This window comes from Ambystoma mexicanum, chromosome 4q (assembly GCF_040938575.1).
Source record: "Ambystoma mexicanum isolate Mex_15411 chromosome 4q, UKY_AmexF1_1, whole genome shotgun sequence".
NCBI classification, from domain to species: domain Eukaryota; kingdom Metazoa; phylum Chordata; class Amphibia; order Caudata; family Ambystomatidae; genus Ambystoma; species Ambystoma mexicanum.
The window spans coordinates 1,269,712,947-1,269,729,985 of record NC_090928.1 but is presented as its reverse complement, the minus strand read 5'-3'; the positions used below and the strand labels follow the sequence as shown (position 1 = coordinate 1,269,729,985).

The window sequence follows — 17,039 nt, the reverse complement described above, 5'->3', positions numbered from 1 at the left end:
AAAAGGCAATTTGATGAATTATGCATATTTCAATTTGAACTGCAAATTTCTGACATCACAACAGAGTTTACCTTTTTGACATGTGGGCGCAGTCATGTGAATATGGGCGGAGTTTTGTGTGGCTGTGGGCGGGGCATAAATCTCAGGAATTTTGATTTTCAAATGTAGGCAGGTATGGGCTGTGGGAACATTCTTCTTTCGCCTAGCTTCAGTATCCAGGCTTGAAAGTGCAGTTGGATAATAGAAAGGAACACCCCATTCAGTGCAACAGTTACATTCTGAGTTCACCACCTGGAAATAATACAGTGGCTGGTTTCTGTTTTAAAGATGCCCAGTAAGTAAAAGAGTGGGCACTGGGCAGTCTGGGCTTCCACGCAACACCGGTGTGTGGTACTGCCTGACCCTAGTAGGGTCACCCTACTTGCGCTGCCTTCCTCTGCTCACAGAAGATGGCCGCTGAACCGGGCGCATGCCACAGTCCCTTTTCTATGTCTGCGCTGCCTCCACTCATTTTCGGCAAGTCTCTCACACAGTAGGTTTCAGATTCAGGTGCCCAGGGAGGAGGAGGAGGGGGGGGGCGGCCAACGCACACAAGTTTAGTTGCCATAGAATACAAAGCGGCTTCCGGTCTCGAGCAGGGGGCGGGGCGCGTGTATCGAGGCGTAGAAACTAGTGAAGGAGGGGGGGCAGTTTAACATAATTAGCCCCACCCCCTACATGACGTTCCCGTCTCAGACTTTCATTCGTTGGAGGAAAAGATTCCAGTCTCCTTGCAGCGCTACTTCTAGCCCCGCCCCTCCCCTCAGACTGCAGCGTCACCCGGTGGGCGGCGCGCGGTGGCCGGCTTCTGTTTTTCCGCTCACCTCTGACGTGAGGCGGGCCCGTGGGTCTCTTGGTGGGCGGGTCCGTGCGTCCTGTCCTCCTGCAGGCCGGGCCTCCGAGGGGAGTCACGTGGCGCGTAGTGGAGGCCGACGCCTGGTTGGCCCGCCCATGTCTCCGCCCACCGCGTGGCGTCACGCTCGGGGCGGGGCTTGGCCAGCGTTCTCTGGCTCACTAGAGTTTGGTCGGTTGGCGGCTCCTGGTTTGCGGGGTGTGCGCGGGATGCGGCAGTGACCCCTCGGCTCAGCGGCTGCCATGGAGGACTGGGGGCTCCGGGTGGCAACCCTCTTACTCCTCGGTGAGTCTGGTGGGAGTTCTGGGAGGGAGGGACGCGGTACCTATGCCCCCCCACCCCCAGTGCTTATAAACGAGAGCTCTGTGCAGGGGGTGTCTGGCTTCTGTCAGAATAGAGCCGGGGTGCGCAGGTCCCCAGGCCAGCCCCTGCATGAATAATGCCAAGGAAGGAGCGGTGGAGTCTGAAGCAGTCCGGCTTTCGGGAGTCGGGGCTGCCCTGGGTTTGGGGCTGCAGGGAGTTGGGGCTGCCCTGGGTTTGGGGCTGCAGGGAGTTGGGGCTGCCCTGGGTTAGGAGCTGCAGGGAGTTGGGGCTGCCCTGGGTTAGGAGCTGCAGGGAGTTGGGGCTGCCCTGGGTTAGGAGCTGCAGGGAGTTGGGACTGCCCTGGGTTAGGAGCTGCAGGGAGTTGGGGCTGCCCTGGGTTTGGGGCTGCAGGGAGTTGGGACTGCCCTGGGTTAGGAGCTGCAGGGAGTCGGGGCTGCCCTGGGTTAGGAGCTGCAGGGAGTTGGGGCTGCCCTGGGTTAGGAGCTGCAGGGAGTTGGGGCTGCCCTGGGTTTGGGGCTGCAGGGAGTTGGGGCTGCCCTGGGTTAGGAGCTGCAGGGAGTTGGGGCTGCCCTGGGTTTGGAGCTGCAGGGAGTCGGGGCTGCCCTGGGTTAGGAGCTGCAGGGAGTCGGGGCTGCCCTGGGTTTGGAGCTGCAGGGAGTCGGGGCTGCCCTGGGTTTGGAGCTGCAGGGAGTCGGGGCTGCCCTGGGTTTGGAGCTGCAGGGAGTCGGGGCTGCCCTGGGTTTGGAGCTGCAGGGAGTCGGGGCTGCCCTGGGTTTGGAGCTGCAGGGAGTCGGGGCTGCCCTGGGTTTGGGGCTGCAGGGAGTCGGGGCTGCCCTGGGTTTGGGGCTGCAGGGAGTCGGGGCTGCCCTGGGTTTGGGGCTGCAGGGAGTCGGGGCTGCCCTGGGTTTGGGGCTGCAGGGAGTCGGGGCTGCCCTGGGTTTGGAGCTGCAGGGAGTCGGGGCTGCCCTGGGTTTGGAGCTGCAGGGAGTCGGGGCTGCCCTGGGTTTGGAGCTGCAGGGAGTCGGGGCTGCCCTGGGTTAGGAGCTGCAGGGAGTCGGGGCTGCCCTGGGTTTGGAGCTGCAGGGAGTCGGGGCTGCCCTGGGTTTGGGGCTGCAGGGAGTCGGGGCTGCCCTGGGTTTGGGGCTGCAGGGAGTCGGGGCTGCCCTGGGTTTGGGGCTGCAGGGAGTCGGGGCTGCCCTGGGTTTGGAGCTGCAGGGAGTCGGGGCTGCCCTGGGTTTGGAGCTGCAGGGAGTCGGGGCTGCCCTGGGTTTGGAGCTGCAGGGAGTCGGGGCTGCCCTGGGTTTGGGGCTGCCCTGGGTTTGGGGCTGCCCTGGGTTTGGGGCTGCCGGGAGTTGGGTCTGCCCTGGGTTTGGGTCTGCCCTGGGTTTGGGTCTGCCCTGGGTTGTGGGTGGAGGGGACTTGGGGCTCCCCTGATTTGGGGCCCACAGGGAGTCAGAGCATTCTTGGATTATGGGGCTGCAAGGAGACAATGCTTTAACGGGCTGCTGAGGAAACTTTAGTAAATGATGGTGGATAGACTCGGGTCTTCCTTGGGGTATGACCCTGCAGAAAGTTGGATCCCTGGACCATCTAGTGCGAAGAGGCGTGTTGCTAGCTTAGTGTTGTGCCTGTTGACGCCCACTTTGAGTGATGGGTACGCCAGCCACGTGTGTGTGGGTGGGTTGATGGCATTCAGCTTTCTTTTGTTTAGTATGATTGAGGGCTTCCTAAACGTCTGGAGAATACGTTATTTTCCAAGATAATGGTTATGTTTGGCATGGAACCGACTCCTCCAGTATGGTAGGGCTGTGTCCAGGAGGGTAGCCTATGGATTGGTGAAATCTTCTGATGTGTGCCATACATTAGAAGGCTTGAGCAGTCAGTGCAGTGAATACAGTACACACCACTCTGTTAGTACAGCTCTAGAGTGTACACCCGAGTGCAGTACACAGCAGCTAGTGAAGTGGGTACTGTGTAGTAAGCTTAGTACGCAGCACCCTGTGTAGTGTCCTGACAGTACACCTCTACAGCAGGCCAGAGGGAGTAGTGTACAGCCCTCGGACGTCTGAGCGGCTCAGTCTTCCCTTCTCCACTCATGCACGAGCCTGCTTTTAGGGATGTGCCTGTCCGCAACATGTTGGACCATTACCATACATGGTCAACACTGCAGCCCTGATGTCCAATCTAATAAAACCCTTTTTGGTTTAGCATTTTTATGCTAAAGCTTGCCCTGCGTGGTTTCGTTTCTGCGACAATGGTGTCTCTTTTCAATAAATGTCATGTGGGGTTGCTGTAAATTGATCCTTTTGGCGTGTGCATTAAGAGAACCAATGGGTGAAGTGTCTACCAGGGTGATTTCCTCTGAGCGCACTGTTCATCACGTCCAGAAGCTGCTCTGCTTGGTGCTGTGGAGCGGTCATGGTGGACATTGTTTTCTATATGTATGCTGACAGGGGAGTACCAATCCCCAGGGCGACCCATTGGACGACGACCGTGGTGCTTCTTGAGGGGGGCAGGGGGTAGCCACACCATTTGTCCCACTGCCGCTCTCTAATGGAAATTCATTTTTTTTTTTGTATTGCGATACTGGCTGCTCGAAGTCAGCCTTACACAAACATTAAAATTACACATCGAAAAACACACAAGATATGCCAAAAATAAAACCTTACAATCACTCTAAATAGAACTTACAATCATGTCCATTCTAATTGAGCTCCTAAAAGGGATTATAAAATACCCACATATTAAATAGCAGCAGATAATTCGATGAATGACTTGACAACGTGCAACGTAGATTGACCATTTTATCCTCCTATATAACTAAGGTGTGTCGGCATCTAATTCGCAGGACTCCAGCATGCTGAAGCAATTTTATAATTACCATTGTTAAAGACTCCTCACCCTTCTATAACCTTTCAAATTCCTCGGTATTTAGATAAGAGTTTATTCACGCATGTGCCCATTAAAAGCATTCTGTGCTAATGGACACCGGGTCTTGCAGTGTCCCATGCCCAAGACCCTTCACCTAACCATTGCTGTTTATTGGAGCGAATTTTCTAGTGCCAGCTCCTATACCTCTGACTGTGGGCGCGCCAACTATCACCTGCTTGCATGATGGCGTAGACCCAGATCGACCCCACACCCTTCCTCTAGAACCTGTGATGGAGGGGGCTAGGTATGGACGCATGGGTGGCTAAGCCAGAAGTGCCCTGGTCCACCCAGTGCCACCCACTGGTTCTCAGTGTAGAACGCTGCGCTGCAAGGACAGTACAGGGCAACTGGTTGACGGGGCATGAAGGTAGTTCTGGGTTCAAAGTAACGATGGCTGCTCCCTGCATTCCCCATGTCTGTTGGAACCTGCTGGTACAACAAACACTCCCACGTTTTTGTTTTGTTGCTCCACCTAAATTATCCAACAGGTCGTAAGTAATGGGACTGAAATTTGGGAAGTTCATCAGGACTGGTACAGCGTGTTGGCTGTCCATGTCACACATATATGCAGTATACGTTGGGATTCATGAAGCAGGGTTTTCCTGTGCCCGGAAGTTACTTATTGTGGTCCGGAAGCTAGGAACGACTTGAGTATGGAGTGCCTGAAAGATGACATGACCCGGTTTTTTATTCTTTTTTTTCCCACTATACTTTGACATGCTCCCAAGAATGAACATGCCTTGCACCCCTTTCTATTGTGGTGTTGCTCTTTCTTGTACTCTATTGCTGTCTGTTCTGTGAGTCCTTTGTCTTGCCATGTTGCTTAACATGTTTAAGGTTTTTTTTTTCAACTGTTATCTTTCCTGTTTCTTGCTGCTACTCATTTAGTTTTTGCCTACATCTGTTACTGTCTCTTTGCTGCCACCTCTTTAGCAGTGATGCGACCTTGCTCCCTCCCCGTCTCTCTGCTGCTGCAGAATGAGGCGCTAATGCATAGAATACAGATCAAGCCATAACTTTGTGGCCAGTGCATCTTTGCGTGATTACTAATAGAGTTTCCCAGACGCCTGCATTCAATGTCGGATGTGTATATTTGTGGCACGAGTTGGCTCGGGGAGCCTCAAGCCTAAGCAGGCTCTTGCATAGCTCCAAGCAGTTTGCAATCTTGGGGTAGCGGAGAGCTGTCGTGTTTGGATAGTGGCTGTGCTCTTAGGCACACTGGCGTTTTGAGTAGATCCTGCACGAGGCACTTTATGGGTTTGCTGTAAGTGGGGATACAGAAAACCTTTACAATGGCTATTTAGCTTCACTGTTGTGGCACTAGGGTTTTCATATGCAGACTTAAACAGTGAGTGGGCACAGTTAGAGAGGGGCCTTTACTGCTCCCTGTTAGTACGGTCTTAATTTGGTGAGATACGCCGGGGCACATTTTCCAATGTATTTGCTCTGGGCTGTGTCTGTGCCCACTACCTGTACCTTAAATAAACTGGGTGAAGGGTACCATTGTCGAGTGGCTTAGCCTGCTGAGTGCCTCCTTGCAGAAGCCGCAGAAGCCTCTAACTAGTAACCGAGCCATGGGCATGCGTGCCAGCGTGTACCGGGCGGCATGGGCATCTCAGGCCTTCTGGCTATTACAATGGGCTTGTTTTAACCCAGCTGAATGTTAATCGCGGGCTCCTTTGTTGCACAGTTACTCGGCTGTACGTACAGTCCCAGAAAGAAACAATCTGTATGTCTGGAGTTGGGGTCGGTAGTAGCGGGGTTACGTCTATTTGAGAAAGGGCACAGAAGGCAAAGACCCCCTCAGTGACTGTACTCTTGGCCGGGTGGTCCCTGTGCACGGTCCGTTTGCATGGCCCCCTCGTGGACTCCTTGCAGCCAGCCTTGAGTTGTGGAATGTTTGTCCTTTCTGTAAACTCTTCTGTCCAGACCCTCTCTGGGCTCGAGAGCACCAGCGATGCATATAAACCTAGCTAGCAGAGGCCCTTCTCGTGTTTGTTTTGACATGATTATACTGTAGTGGAGTCTGGGGGACCACACGCACCCTCGGTGTGATTATTTTTCAGAGTCCTCCCACTTGCATCAGTGCTTAATAATAATTCTTCATTACTGGTCCCCCCTCCTCCCAGAGTCGTTACTGATCCCACAACCCTTGATATATGCTGCACACCCTCTCCCCTAGCTACTTCATGGACCCACTCGGTGTTCATTGCACATAAAACCCAGAAGTTGCTATTCTATTTGGTAACTTGGGCGACCTCCCCTCACCATCTCTGATGTTGGCACATTAAAGGTCATTTCTCCTTGTTCCAGCCGCAATCGACGTTGCGTGCACGGCCCTGTCTCTCCCAGATGCTGCTGCCCCTGGTATCTGGTGCTCTCTGGAGAGGAATGTGGCTCATCGCCATGTATGCTTTAGTCTGATTTTCTTTCTGGCTCTCTTCAAGGTGCTGTTAGCTGGAAGACGGCCTGATTGAGACAGCATCCTCCTCTGAGCGTCTCTTTGATCATTGTCTTGGATGTGGGAGTTCCTAGAATTGTCTGATGTGTGCTACAGATTAGCTTTTGTGACTACGCAGGAGACTGTGCGGGTACAACAAGGCCAGGAATGTGGGTCCCGTCTTCCCTCAACGTGACTGGCCTCAACAACACACAAATATCCGTCTAGAGAAGGACGCTTTCCTAGCAGGGACAGGAGCCTCGCCTCGGCAAGCTCTAGACTCGGATAGGGATGGTATTGTTCATTCTTTACACCAGGGGTAAACATGTGAGCTTGGCAGCTACTAGTCGGGCATAAAGTAACTCGCCCCCTCAGTTCTCCATACACACAGAGCGCACCTCTTCCCGTTCTCCAAGAGTTGGTCCTCGCTAGACCGTTGCGAGTGCAGGTTGGCATACATAAAACGCACCTCTTCCCGCTCTCCAAGAGTTGGTCCTCGCTAGAGAGTTGCGAGTGCAGGTTGGCATACATAAAACGCACCTCTTCCCGCTCTCCAAGAGTTGGTCCTCGCTAGAGAGTTGCGAGTGCAGGTTGGCATACATAAAACGCACCTCTTCCCGCTCTCCAAGAGTTGGTCCTCGCTAGAGAGTTGCGAGTGCAGGTTGGCATACATAAAACGCACCTCTTCCCGTTCCTCGCTAGAGAGTTGCGAGTGCAGGTTGGCATACATAAAACGCACCTCTTCCCGTTCCTCGCTAGAGAGTTGCGAGTGCAGGTTGGCATACATAAAACGCACCCCTTCCCGTTCCTCGCTAGAGAGTTGCGAGTGCAGGTTGGCATACATAAAACGCACCTCTTCCCGTTCCTCGCTAGACCGTTGCGAGTGCAGGTTGGCATACATAAAACGCACCTCTTCCCGTTCCTCGCTAGAGAGTTGCGAGTGCAGGTTGGCATACATAAAACGCACCCCTTCCCGTTCCTCGCTAGAGAGTTGCGAGTGCAGGTTGGCATACATAAAACGCACCTCTTCCCGTTCCTCGCTAGACCGTTGCGAGTGCAGGTTGGCATGTATGTGGAGAGCTGAGGGTTCTCTCTCCACATACAAAGCGCACCAGTTATTCTACTCGAGTGGCGAGTGCATATTTTTGTCTGGTCACAAGGCTCTGTGCATCATGGCGGAGGGGTTGTACAATGTTCCTTTTGTTGATGAAGGGTGTTGCAGAATCTTGGACACGGTTGTTGGAAGGGCCTGCAAAGGGTTTTGGGTTGTAAAATCGGTACAGTGGGGTGGGCGTGGGGGCGTGCGTTTGTTTATGAACATGTTCCCAGGAAGAAATTCCGTTAAAGAAATGTAGTCGTCTGAAAGTGTTGCTAGAAATAAGGTGCCAAAAATGCTATTTTTTTACTACACAAGTACAAGGTTGTAAACCCAACAACGAGCCAACCCATCCACAATCACTCTGTTCTGACCATTACCCCTAACTACAGCTCTTATGCTATGCTGAACCAGTACCTACCATGAACGCTCAGTATACAAACTAACCATTACCCTGACTACAGCTCTTATGCTATGCTGAACCAGTACCTAACATGAATCCCTCAGTATACAAACTGACCATTACCCCAACTACAGCTCTTATGCTATGCTGAACCAGTACCTAACATGATCCCCTCAGTATACAAACTGACCATTACCCCAACTACAGCTCTTATGCTATGCTGAACCAGTACCTAACATGATCCCCTCAGTATACAAACTGACCATTACCCCGACTACAGCTCTTATGCTATGCTGAACCAGTACCTAACATGAACCCCTCAGTATACAAACTGACCATTACCCCGACTACAGCTCTTATGCTATGCTGAACCAGTACATAACATGATCCCCTCAGTATACAAACTGACCATTACCCCGACTACAGCTCTTATGCTATGCTGAACCAGTACCTAACATGATCCCCTCAGTATACAAACTGACCATTACCCCGACTACAGCTCTTATGCTATGCTGAACCAGTACCTAACATGATCCCCTCAGTATACAAACTGACCATTACCCCAACTACAGCTCTTATGCTATGCTGAACCAGTACCTAACATGATCCCCTCAGTATACAAACGGACCATTACCCCGACTACAGCTCTTATGCTATGCTGAACCAGTACCTAACATGAACCCCTCAGTATACAAACTGACCATTACCCCGACTACAGCTCTTATGCTATGCTGAACCAGTACCTAACATGAACCCCTCAGTATACAAACTAACCATTACCCCGACTACAGCTCTTATGCTATGCTGAACCAGTACCTAACACAAACCCCTCAGTATACAAACTGACCATTACCCCGACTACAGCTCTTATGCTATGCTGAACCAGTACCTAACACGAACACCTCAGTATACAAACTGACCATTACCCTGACTACAGCTCTTATGCTATGCTGAACCAGTACCTAACACGAACCCCTCAGTATACAAACTGACCATTACCCTGACTACAGCTCTTATGCTATGCTGAACCAGTACCTACCATGAACCCCTCAGTATACAAACTGACCATTACCCCGACTACAGCTCTTATGCTATGCTGAACCAGTACCTAACATGAACCCCTCAGTATACAAACTGACCATTACCCCGACTACAGCTCTTAAGCTATGCTGAACCAGTACCTAACATGAACCCCTCAGTATACAAACTAACCATTACCCCGACTACAGCTCTTATGCTATGCTGAACCAGTACCTAACACGAACCCCTCAGTATACAAACTGACCATTACCCCGACTACAGCTCTTATGCTATGCTGAACCAGTACCTAACACGAACACCTCAGTATACAAACTGACCATTACCCTGACTACAGCTCTTCTGCTATGCTGAACCAGTACCTAACATGAATCCCTCAGTATACAAACTGACCATTACCCTGACTACAGCTCTTATGCTATGCTGAACCAGTACCTACCATGAACCCCTCAGTATACAAACTGACCATTACCCTGACTACAGCTCTTATGCCAATACCATCACCAGCTGGCCACAAATTCCTTTACCCTTGCCCTGTCCCAAATCCTAACTGCAACCCTAATGCTTACTCTATAATAATCTATACTTTTGTCCAATATCAGCAACCTCCCTTTCCCATGCTTTAACACTTAGCCAAACCACTGCTCCGTTAGCCCTAGACTCTTCATTTATATGAAACTCTGACCCCAAACCACCATGTTTCCGGCAGGCTTCCCGAAGATGGAGACGATTGGTTCTACTGTCAAGCCAGTTCTATGTGCTCGCTCCTCAATACGCACTCACTGGTAGTGCATGCTACACTGTTATGACCTGGTAGTTGACTATGATCCCGGCCATGTATGTATCACTGAAACTTGATTATGCGCGCTGGCCCTGCTTTAGTACAACTGCTGCCCCCTATCTTACACTTAGATCGTCTGGCGTGGCTATTATTTTTAACTCTCATTTTACAGTTGCAGTGTTGCAATTTCATCGCCATCTGCAGTTGGAGGCGCGGTTGGTCCGCATCTCGATAACCCCTGCTTTTCTACTCATCTGCTGGGTGTTTGTCCACCCCAAACACCCCACTCTCCCCCGCTCAGACTCTAGTTTGTGATGCCTTTCTCGAGATTGGGGCTGATCTTCAGCTGAGACATGCCTCTCTCCTGATTGCCGGTGATTAAAACTTTTGTTTTAATGACCCTGCAGAAAATAAAATCCAAAATGTCATTACAGCCATGAATGAATGAATTGGCTCTACTTCAACATGTTAAATGCCCCACCCATGGGCATGGGCTTTGTAACGCACTGGATGTTATATTCCCTTCCAAATCGGAGGTATCGGTACCTTCCGGTCTTTTGGCCAGATTATTTAATTCAGTTCCTATAGAGTTAATAAAGTGCGCGACCCCGATCCCACCTTGGCTGATGGGGGTATTTTATCTGCTACTGTCCTGGCAGTGGCCGATAGCCGGCCCCCCTCCCCATTAGAATCCCAAATCTAGAGCTCGACCTTCTGAGCATTGGTTCTCGGACTAACTTCGCTCTCTTTGCCTCCAAGGGAGGCACATGGAACGTAAGTGGTGTCTGTGCTATGATTCTGCTACAAAAGTCTCTTCACTTAGCTTCAGGCACATATCATAAGAAAATGCGCCCATTTCTCATCCTGCTTTGAAACTTTTATCAACCGGTCCAAGGTGCTGTTAAAAATAGTGCGCTCACTTTCCTCTGTTCCTTCTGCACCATACCGTCTGTGCGCTCACTTTCCTCTGTTCCTTCTGCACCATACCGTCTGTGCGCTCACTTTCCTCTGTTCCTTCTGCACCATGCCCTGTCTGCCCTTGTTCTGGATAAAATGGACCACATTCGTTCTACTATCTCTTCCTTTGGATTTAGGTTGCCCTCTCCATCTACCACAGTAGCGACTATCTGCCAATATATGGTCTACTTTTCCAATATTTTCCACGAATGACATCCATATGGCACTTTCCAAGTTGACATCCATATCTCCACTGGTCCCCATCCCTTTGGGCACCTTGAAGGACATTCTCCCTCAAATGCTTCCTTTCTTACTGGGCGGATCCCAGCCACTCTTAAGCCACAGTGATACCCCTGCTCAAGAAGCCGTTGCTTAACCCTCTTACCCCAGCCAACTTTCGCCCCATCTCTCACCTCCCTTTCCTGATGAAGCTCCTTGAATTCCTGGCTCGGCCTCTGCTTGTTGCTTTTCTTAAAAAAAATAAATAAATAAATAATCCCCACCCCTGGTCTGGTTTCAGACCAGGGTGTAGCACAGTGTGCTGGTCCCTGTTGTGGATGATCTGGCACAGATCCAGGATGAGGGCGGAGTATGTGCCTTGTTGCTGCTGGACCTCTCTGCTGCCTTTGACACGGTCGAGCATCCCAACCTGAACGATCGGTTGACAGAGGCTGGCCTCTTGGGTATGGTTCTTTCATGGTTCTCCTCTTTCCTTCGAACTGCTGTCAACTCTTCTTTCTCCCCCCTTTCAGAAAAAAAAACCTATCTCACTCACTTGTGTTCCCCCAAAAGATCTGCCATCTCGCCCGCATTGTTCAACATGTACATTCAGCCTATGATTAAACTCCTCTCCCTCAGCCTCCTTTGCTGTTCCCATGCAGACGATATACAAATCCTGGTTCGCCTTGGCGTGTCGTCCCGAGTCGGCCATCGGGTTCAGGAAATGTTTAAAGGCTGTGGAGTAATGAATGGAGAGTCACTGGCTGAAGCTGAACGGCGATTAAGACCGAGGTGATGGTGGTAATCCCCCCCCCACCCCCGCCCTGCATCTTCATACTGGACACCTCCCTTTTGTCCCTCCACTCTAGGCCCTTTCCCCTTCCACAGTCCCTGTAGTCGCGGATCTGGGCGTGAAAATGGCTGTCTCGTTGTCTATGGCGTCCCAAGTTGGTGCAGTGTGCCAGTGAGCTTACTTGTCTCTAAAAATGCTCTGCAACATCTGCGGGCGCCGGTGGTTTCTTGCAGTCACTACTGTAATTCCCCGTTTTTTCGCAGCCAGCTCATCCTCTGTGTCACATGCAAGTGCTCGCAATGCTGGTGGGATTGTTTAATCTTTGTACTGGTGGTGGTGGTGCTAAGGAGGGTCGGTAAATGGGGATATTAGTCCAGTTGATCAGGGCGGTGCTGCACTCTTCTAGATGGTCTGTCAATGATCGTGGGGTTCTACATTGGTACTTGTATGCTTGTCCCCTGTCACACGTGGTCTCTTATTCCACACGGCTCAAGGTTGGACTCTTTCTTTTTTGGGATCGTCGCCCAGCGCTGGTGGAGCAGGTTCGGTGGCTTATGGATGATTTTTCTTGGACATACTTGCCTCTTTGTTCCTTTGGAGGATGGGCAGCTTTCTCTATTGGTAGTATTCGGAGTGTTGTGTGGCATCGTGAAATACACGCCCAGTAAGTGACGAGGTCAAGTGATAAATATGACATGATGGACTGTGCTTTGAGGGCCCAGCAGATGGATGCACCCTTAAGCTGCAGGTTGCCTTGTTGCTTGTTCTCGGGAGGGGTCTATAGCACTCTACTTTATACCATGACATGATGTAACCTCTTTTACGTTTGTGAAACCCCATTCGCTATTTGTGAAGAATAAATCACCATGAAGCATAGAATGCATTGCATAGGCAGTAAGTTCAGAGGTCGCAGCTTGTTTCGGACTCCTGTACAACCTGGAGACGCCAGCCCAAACCCTTCAGAGAATGCAGATTACACCTCTAACTTGAGTCCTTCTCATCTGCTCGGCTCTGAAGCTTTGTTGTCATTCCAGACGTTTTTCTGAGTACTTTGAAATTGGAATCCATGGCTCCCTCCTTAAAATGATGGTTGTCAGCGGCTGCCAAGTCTTTCAGTTGGGGCACAGAAAGGGGTGGCTTCCATAGTGAAACATTACTTGCACATAGTGGTGTGTGAAGTACTGTTGGAGTGTGTTGGCTATGTGTGTTGTAGCAAGAAAAATGAGACGCAGAGGTTCTACTCGGGATGTTAAGAGGGCAAGGCGTTTTTATATTTTTTTGGGACACTTGCATACATTTGAACACCAAACTGCCTTTGGGGGGGGGGGGTCAAACCAACCAATTTAATATTGGTTTGTAGGCCTGGAATTGCAGTACTTGGAAGGTGGAGGAATCCTGTATCAGAACCCGATTTCATTTTCCACAAAATGTGACTGGTTCAGAGTGGTGGCCAAGATTTACCATACCTTCCTCTGTTCTTTGGTTGGCTTCGGCCTGCCCCCTTTGTCATGCTCTGCAGGGCATGACATAGGCTTTAACAAGCGCCCTGTCCGCCATCCCGGAACTCCTGGGGTCTTTTCACCGACCATGTATGTATGTGCATGGATTCTGCAACTATAAAAAGCCCCCCTTTGCCTTGAAAGGGGGTTTGTTTTGGGCAGCGTTACCATATTCCTATCGCACAGCCTCTAGGTGCTGAAAGCGGGTCTGGTGGGTGAGATCAACCAGAGGGAGTATGGTTACTACCTAAGGCAGTAAAAACGCCCACCCTGCACAGCCCAAGTGAGCTAGGGGCAAACTGCTGACCCGAGAGTGGCCCGTTGTCCTGGGAGGGAGGGAGGGAGGTAGGGAGGGAGGGGGAGCATGGCTGCTGGGGGATGCGTGGGTTCACTCTCCAGAGGGCTTGTTGGCTCCAGGCTATGGGCGGCTGTACGCGCCGGCTTCTCCCTCCAGCAGCTGCCGTTTATCGGCCTGTCCTTCCTTTGTCGTCTGCCTGGTCCTCCGAGTGCAAGGAATTCCCGAAGCCATTTAGCCGCCCAGGGCAGGCGCCTGGGCCTCCCTCCCGTGCACCGCCCAGAAAGCTGCCTGATTTCCCGAGGCCATATTAAAAGGCCCGGCTCTGCAATAAAGCACACCTTTTTCCCCGGCCCTGAAAGATGGCATTCAGCTTTCCCGAGAGCGGGGTCTTTATACGCGGCACTCTTCTGTGCCCTCTGTATCTGCGAGCACTTTTAAGAGTCCTGGGGGCTTGTGGCCGGTGCAGGGCTGCCGTGCTGAATGGCGCCCCTATGCCGAGCACACTGCGGCCTTGTCCAGCGTGGCCTGCGCGTCGACGTCAGCGCGTCGCCATGCGTGAGGGGTGCGCATTTCAGGCATCTCTCAGGGCCTGACCCTGGTGGAAGGGGGTTACTCCTCTGAAGACCTAATGCAAAGGCCTCCCTCTTTTCTCAGCTCTCAGTGCTTCGTATATATTTGTATTACGAAAGGTGCACTGCGCCAACCTGGCGGACCGCTGTTATACCGACCATGCCACAAATGGCATGACGGGCAAGTTTACTGGGGCTAGCAGCAGCCCGTCACCCGTACCCCTTGGTCATTGACCTCTTCTGGGGAGGGGTAGGTTGCCATACTTCTCCTCTGTATAGCAGCAGTCAGTCACCTGGCACCCCTGCTACTACAGGCATTGACCTCCTCAGGGGAGGGACAGGTGTTGCCACAATGCATACCTTCAGCCTGCACTGTGTCCTTCTGGGTATAGCAGCAGGCCGTTAGTTGACACCCCTCTCCCCCCTCCAGGCACCTACTAGGTGTAGGTTTTCAGCCATACTTGATATATGGCTTCTGCCTCCCCTCTGTCCTCCTGGATATAGCAGCCGGTCGTCAGCTGACACACTTATCTTTCCTGGTTATAGTAGCAGGTTTTTAGCCCACCCATCTGCTACCAACACTGTGGCCGCCTGGGTAAAGAAGCAGGTAGTCAGCTGACACCCCTCCCCATCTGCAGGCACGGAGTTCCTGGGTATAGTTGCAGACTTTTAGTCTACACATCTCTACTACAGGCACTCTGGCCTCCTGGGTGTAGGAGCAGATCTTCAGACATCCTGCTTTCCTGCTGCGCTGTTACTACAGCCCTTGCCTTCTACAGGTACTGTGATTCCTGAGTATAGGAGCAGGTCTTCCACCCGTCCTGCATACCTTCCTCCTTCATTGTCTCCTCCTGGGTCTAAGGAGGTGAAGCTGGAAGTGGGCCTTCTTGGCAAGGCCCAAGATGTGTGGGTGAAGGAGAGATGACCCCAAGGTTTTGGGCCTCACTGGATAGTGAGGGAAGAGGGCCCAAGGAAGGTGGCCAGAGGGTAGGAGGGAAACTGGGTGTTGGTGTCCCAATAAGAAGGATCTCCGTCCTGCTGGCATTAAGACAGCGGTCATTGGTGGCACACCATGCATGGATAGCGGAAAGACAATTGGGAATGAGAGGTGGAGGAGGAAGAAGAGGAGGTAGTATAGGGAGGCTTGCAGGAGAGCTGTATCAGCGTAACACTGGAAATGAAGAGAGATGGCGATCAAACGAACAAGAGGGGCAAGATGGATATTGTAGAGCCCTGGGGGACGCAGCAGGTAGAGAGTGAAGTGCTGGAGGAGAAAGGGCCCAGCTGCAGCTGGTGGGGGGGGTGGTTGCTGAGGAAAGAGGTTAGCTAATCCAGTGCCTGATCCGTGATGCCGAGGGTATCACAGAGCCGTTTTGAGGATGAAATGGTTGACTGTGTCAAAGACAGAGTAGAGATCAAGGAGAATGACAACCGCAGGAGAGTTAGTCAAGATTTGCAAGCATGTCTTTACTGGTGTCAAGGAGAGCAGTTTCTGCGCATCTGGATGCTCGGATTCCAGATTGATGGTCCTGGAGGCAACCATGGAGCTCAGTATGAAGCATCCGTTGTGGGAGGACCAACTTCTCCAAGAGTTTACCCAGGAAGACAGTGGTGGAGATGGGGTGATAATTAGCTGGCCAGGAAGGGCCAGAAGACTGTTATTTTAGGAGAGGGTGCACAAGGGAGTGATTGGGGGGTGGGGGGGAGAGCCAGTGGCGAAGGAGTAGTTACAGAAATTGGCAGGACAGGTGATGTGTCCTTAATGGTTCTACAAGAGCAGGGGAGCACCTGTTTGGATGAGACCTTCATAGAGTGGGTCACTTTAGAGACCTCGTCGGGTGCTATGGGCAGGAGGGAGGAGCATGCAGGGAGTGGGGGCAGGAGAGATGGGGTGGCGGTGGTGGAGAGTGAGGACAGGATGTCCTGAGTTTTTGATGTGAAATGGGAGGCTAAAACGGTACAGAGAGCCTGTGAAGGAAGGGGAGAGGTGAAGATTGCAGTTAGATTTGAGTTCTTTGCAGATTTTGCGACGTTCAGCCGTGTTAGTGGCTCCAGAGATGCAGGCTTGGATGTGTGCCTAATTCTTGGAGCAAATAGAAAAACGATATTACCTTTGGAGCAGGTGACGGGCCAGTTTGTTGGAATGAACCAGAGGTCTGCCACTTCCGTCCAGCAACTCTGCACTTAAGTTTTAGAGATGCTAGATCTGAGTCCAACCACCTGTTGCACTTGGAAGCAGGTTTCAGGCTGATCCTCATGACTGGGGAAATGATGTCGAGGGTGTTGGAGATGGAGAGGTGCAGGTTAGCAGGGACAAAGTCGGAAGCGGGGGGTGAAAGTGGAAGCAAAAGTAGCGACTGACACTCGCTTCACCGGTCGAATGACAGCGAAGGAGGCTGGCAGTGGTGGGGGTGGCTCAGATAGAGGGACGAGGGGCCCTAAGCGAGAGGAGAGTGGTCAGACCAGGAGAGGGTGGTGGTGACCGGGTTAGAGATGAGGATGTCTCCACAGATGAAGGCATCTAGAGTGTCTGGCTGAGTGGGTCGGACTGAAAAGAATAGTGAGAGAGGGAGCCACAGAGGACACAGAACTGTGAGGTGGCTAATTCAGGAGAGTAGAGGTGGGTATTGAAGTCCCTGAGGAGGAGTTTGGAAGAAGTCGGGAGGGAGGAGGCAAGGTCGACACATTCAGAGTTAAAGCGAGAAATGGGGCAGAGGGGCCTGTAGATAGTAGCGAGGGTGAGAGTAGGAGCAACCCCAAGCCTACAGACGAGTCATTCAAAAGAGGAGCAGCATTCGG

At 51.9% G+C, this 17,039-nt stretch overlaps 1 protein-coding gene across 1 annotated transcript in view; it reads left to right on the top strand.

The window, feature by feature from the left end:
* The first annotated feature begins 1,020 nt into the window (after nucleotides 1-1,020).
* Nucleotides 1,021-17,039, top strand: part of PTK7 (protein tyrosine kinase 7 (inactive)) — a 998,735-nt gene continuing 982,716 nt past the window's right edge. Inside the window, exon 1 of the mRNA XM_069608884.1 lies at nucleotides 1,021-1,177. Within this exon, the coding sequence (XP_069464985.1) occupies nucleotides 1,135-1,177 (43 nt within the window). The 5' untranslated portion in view covers nucleotides 1,021-1,134. The remainder of the gene's footprint in view (nucleotides 1,178-17,039) is intronic.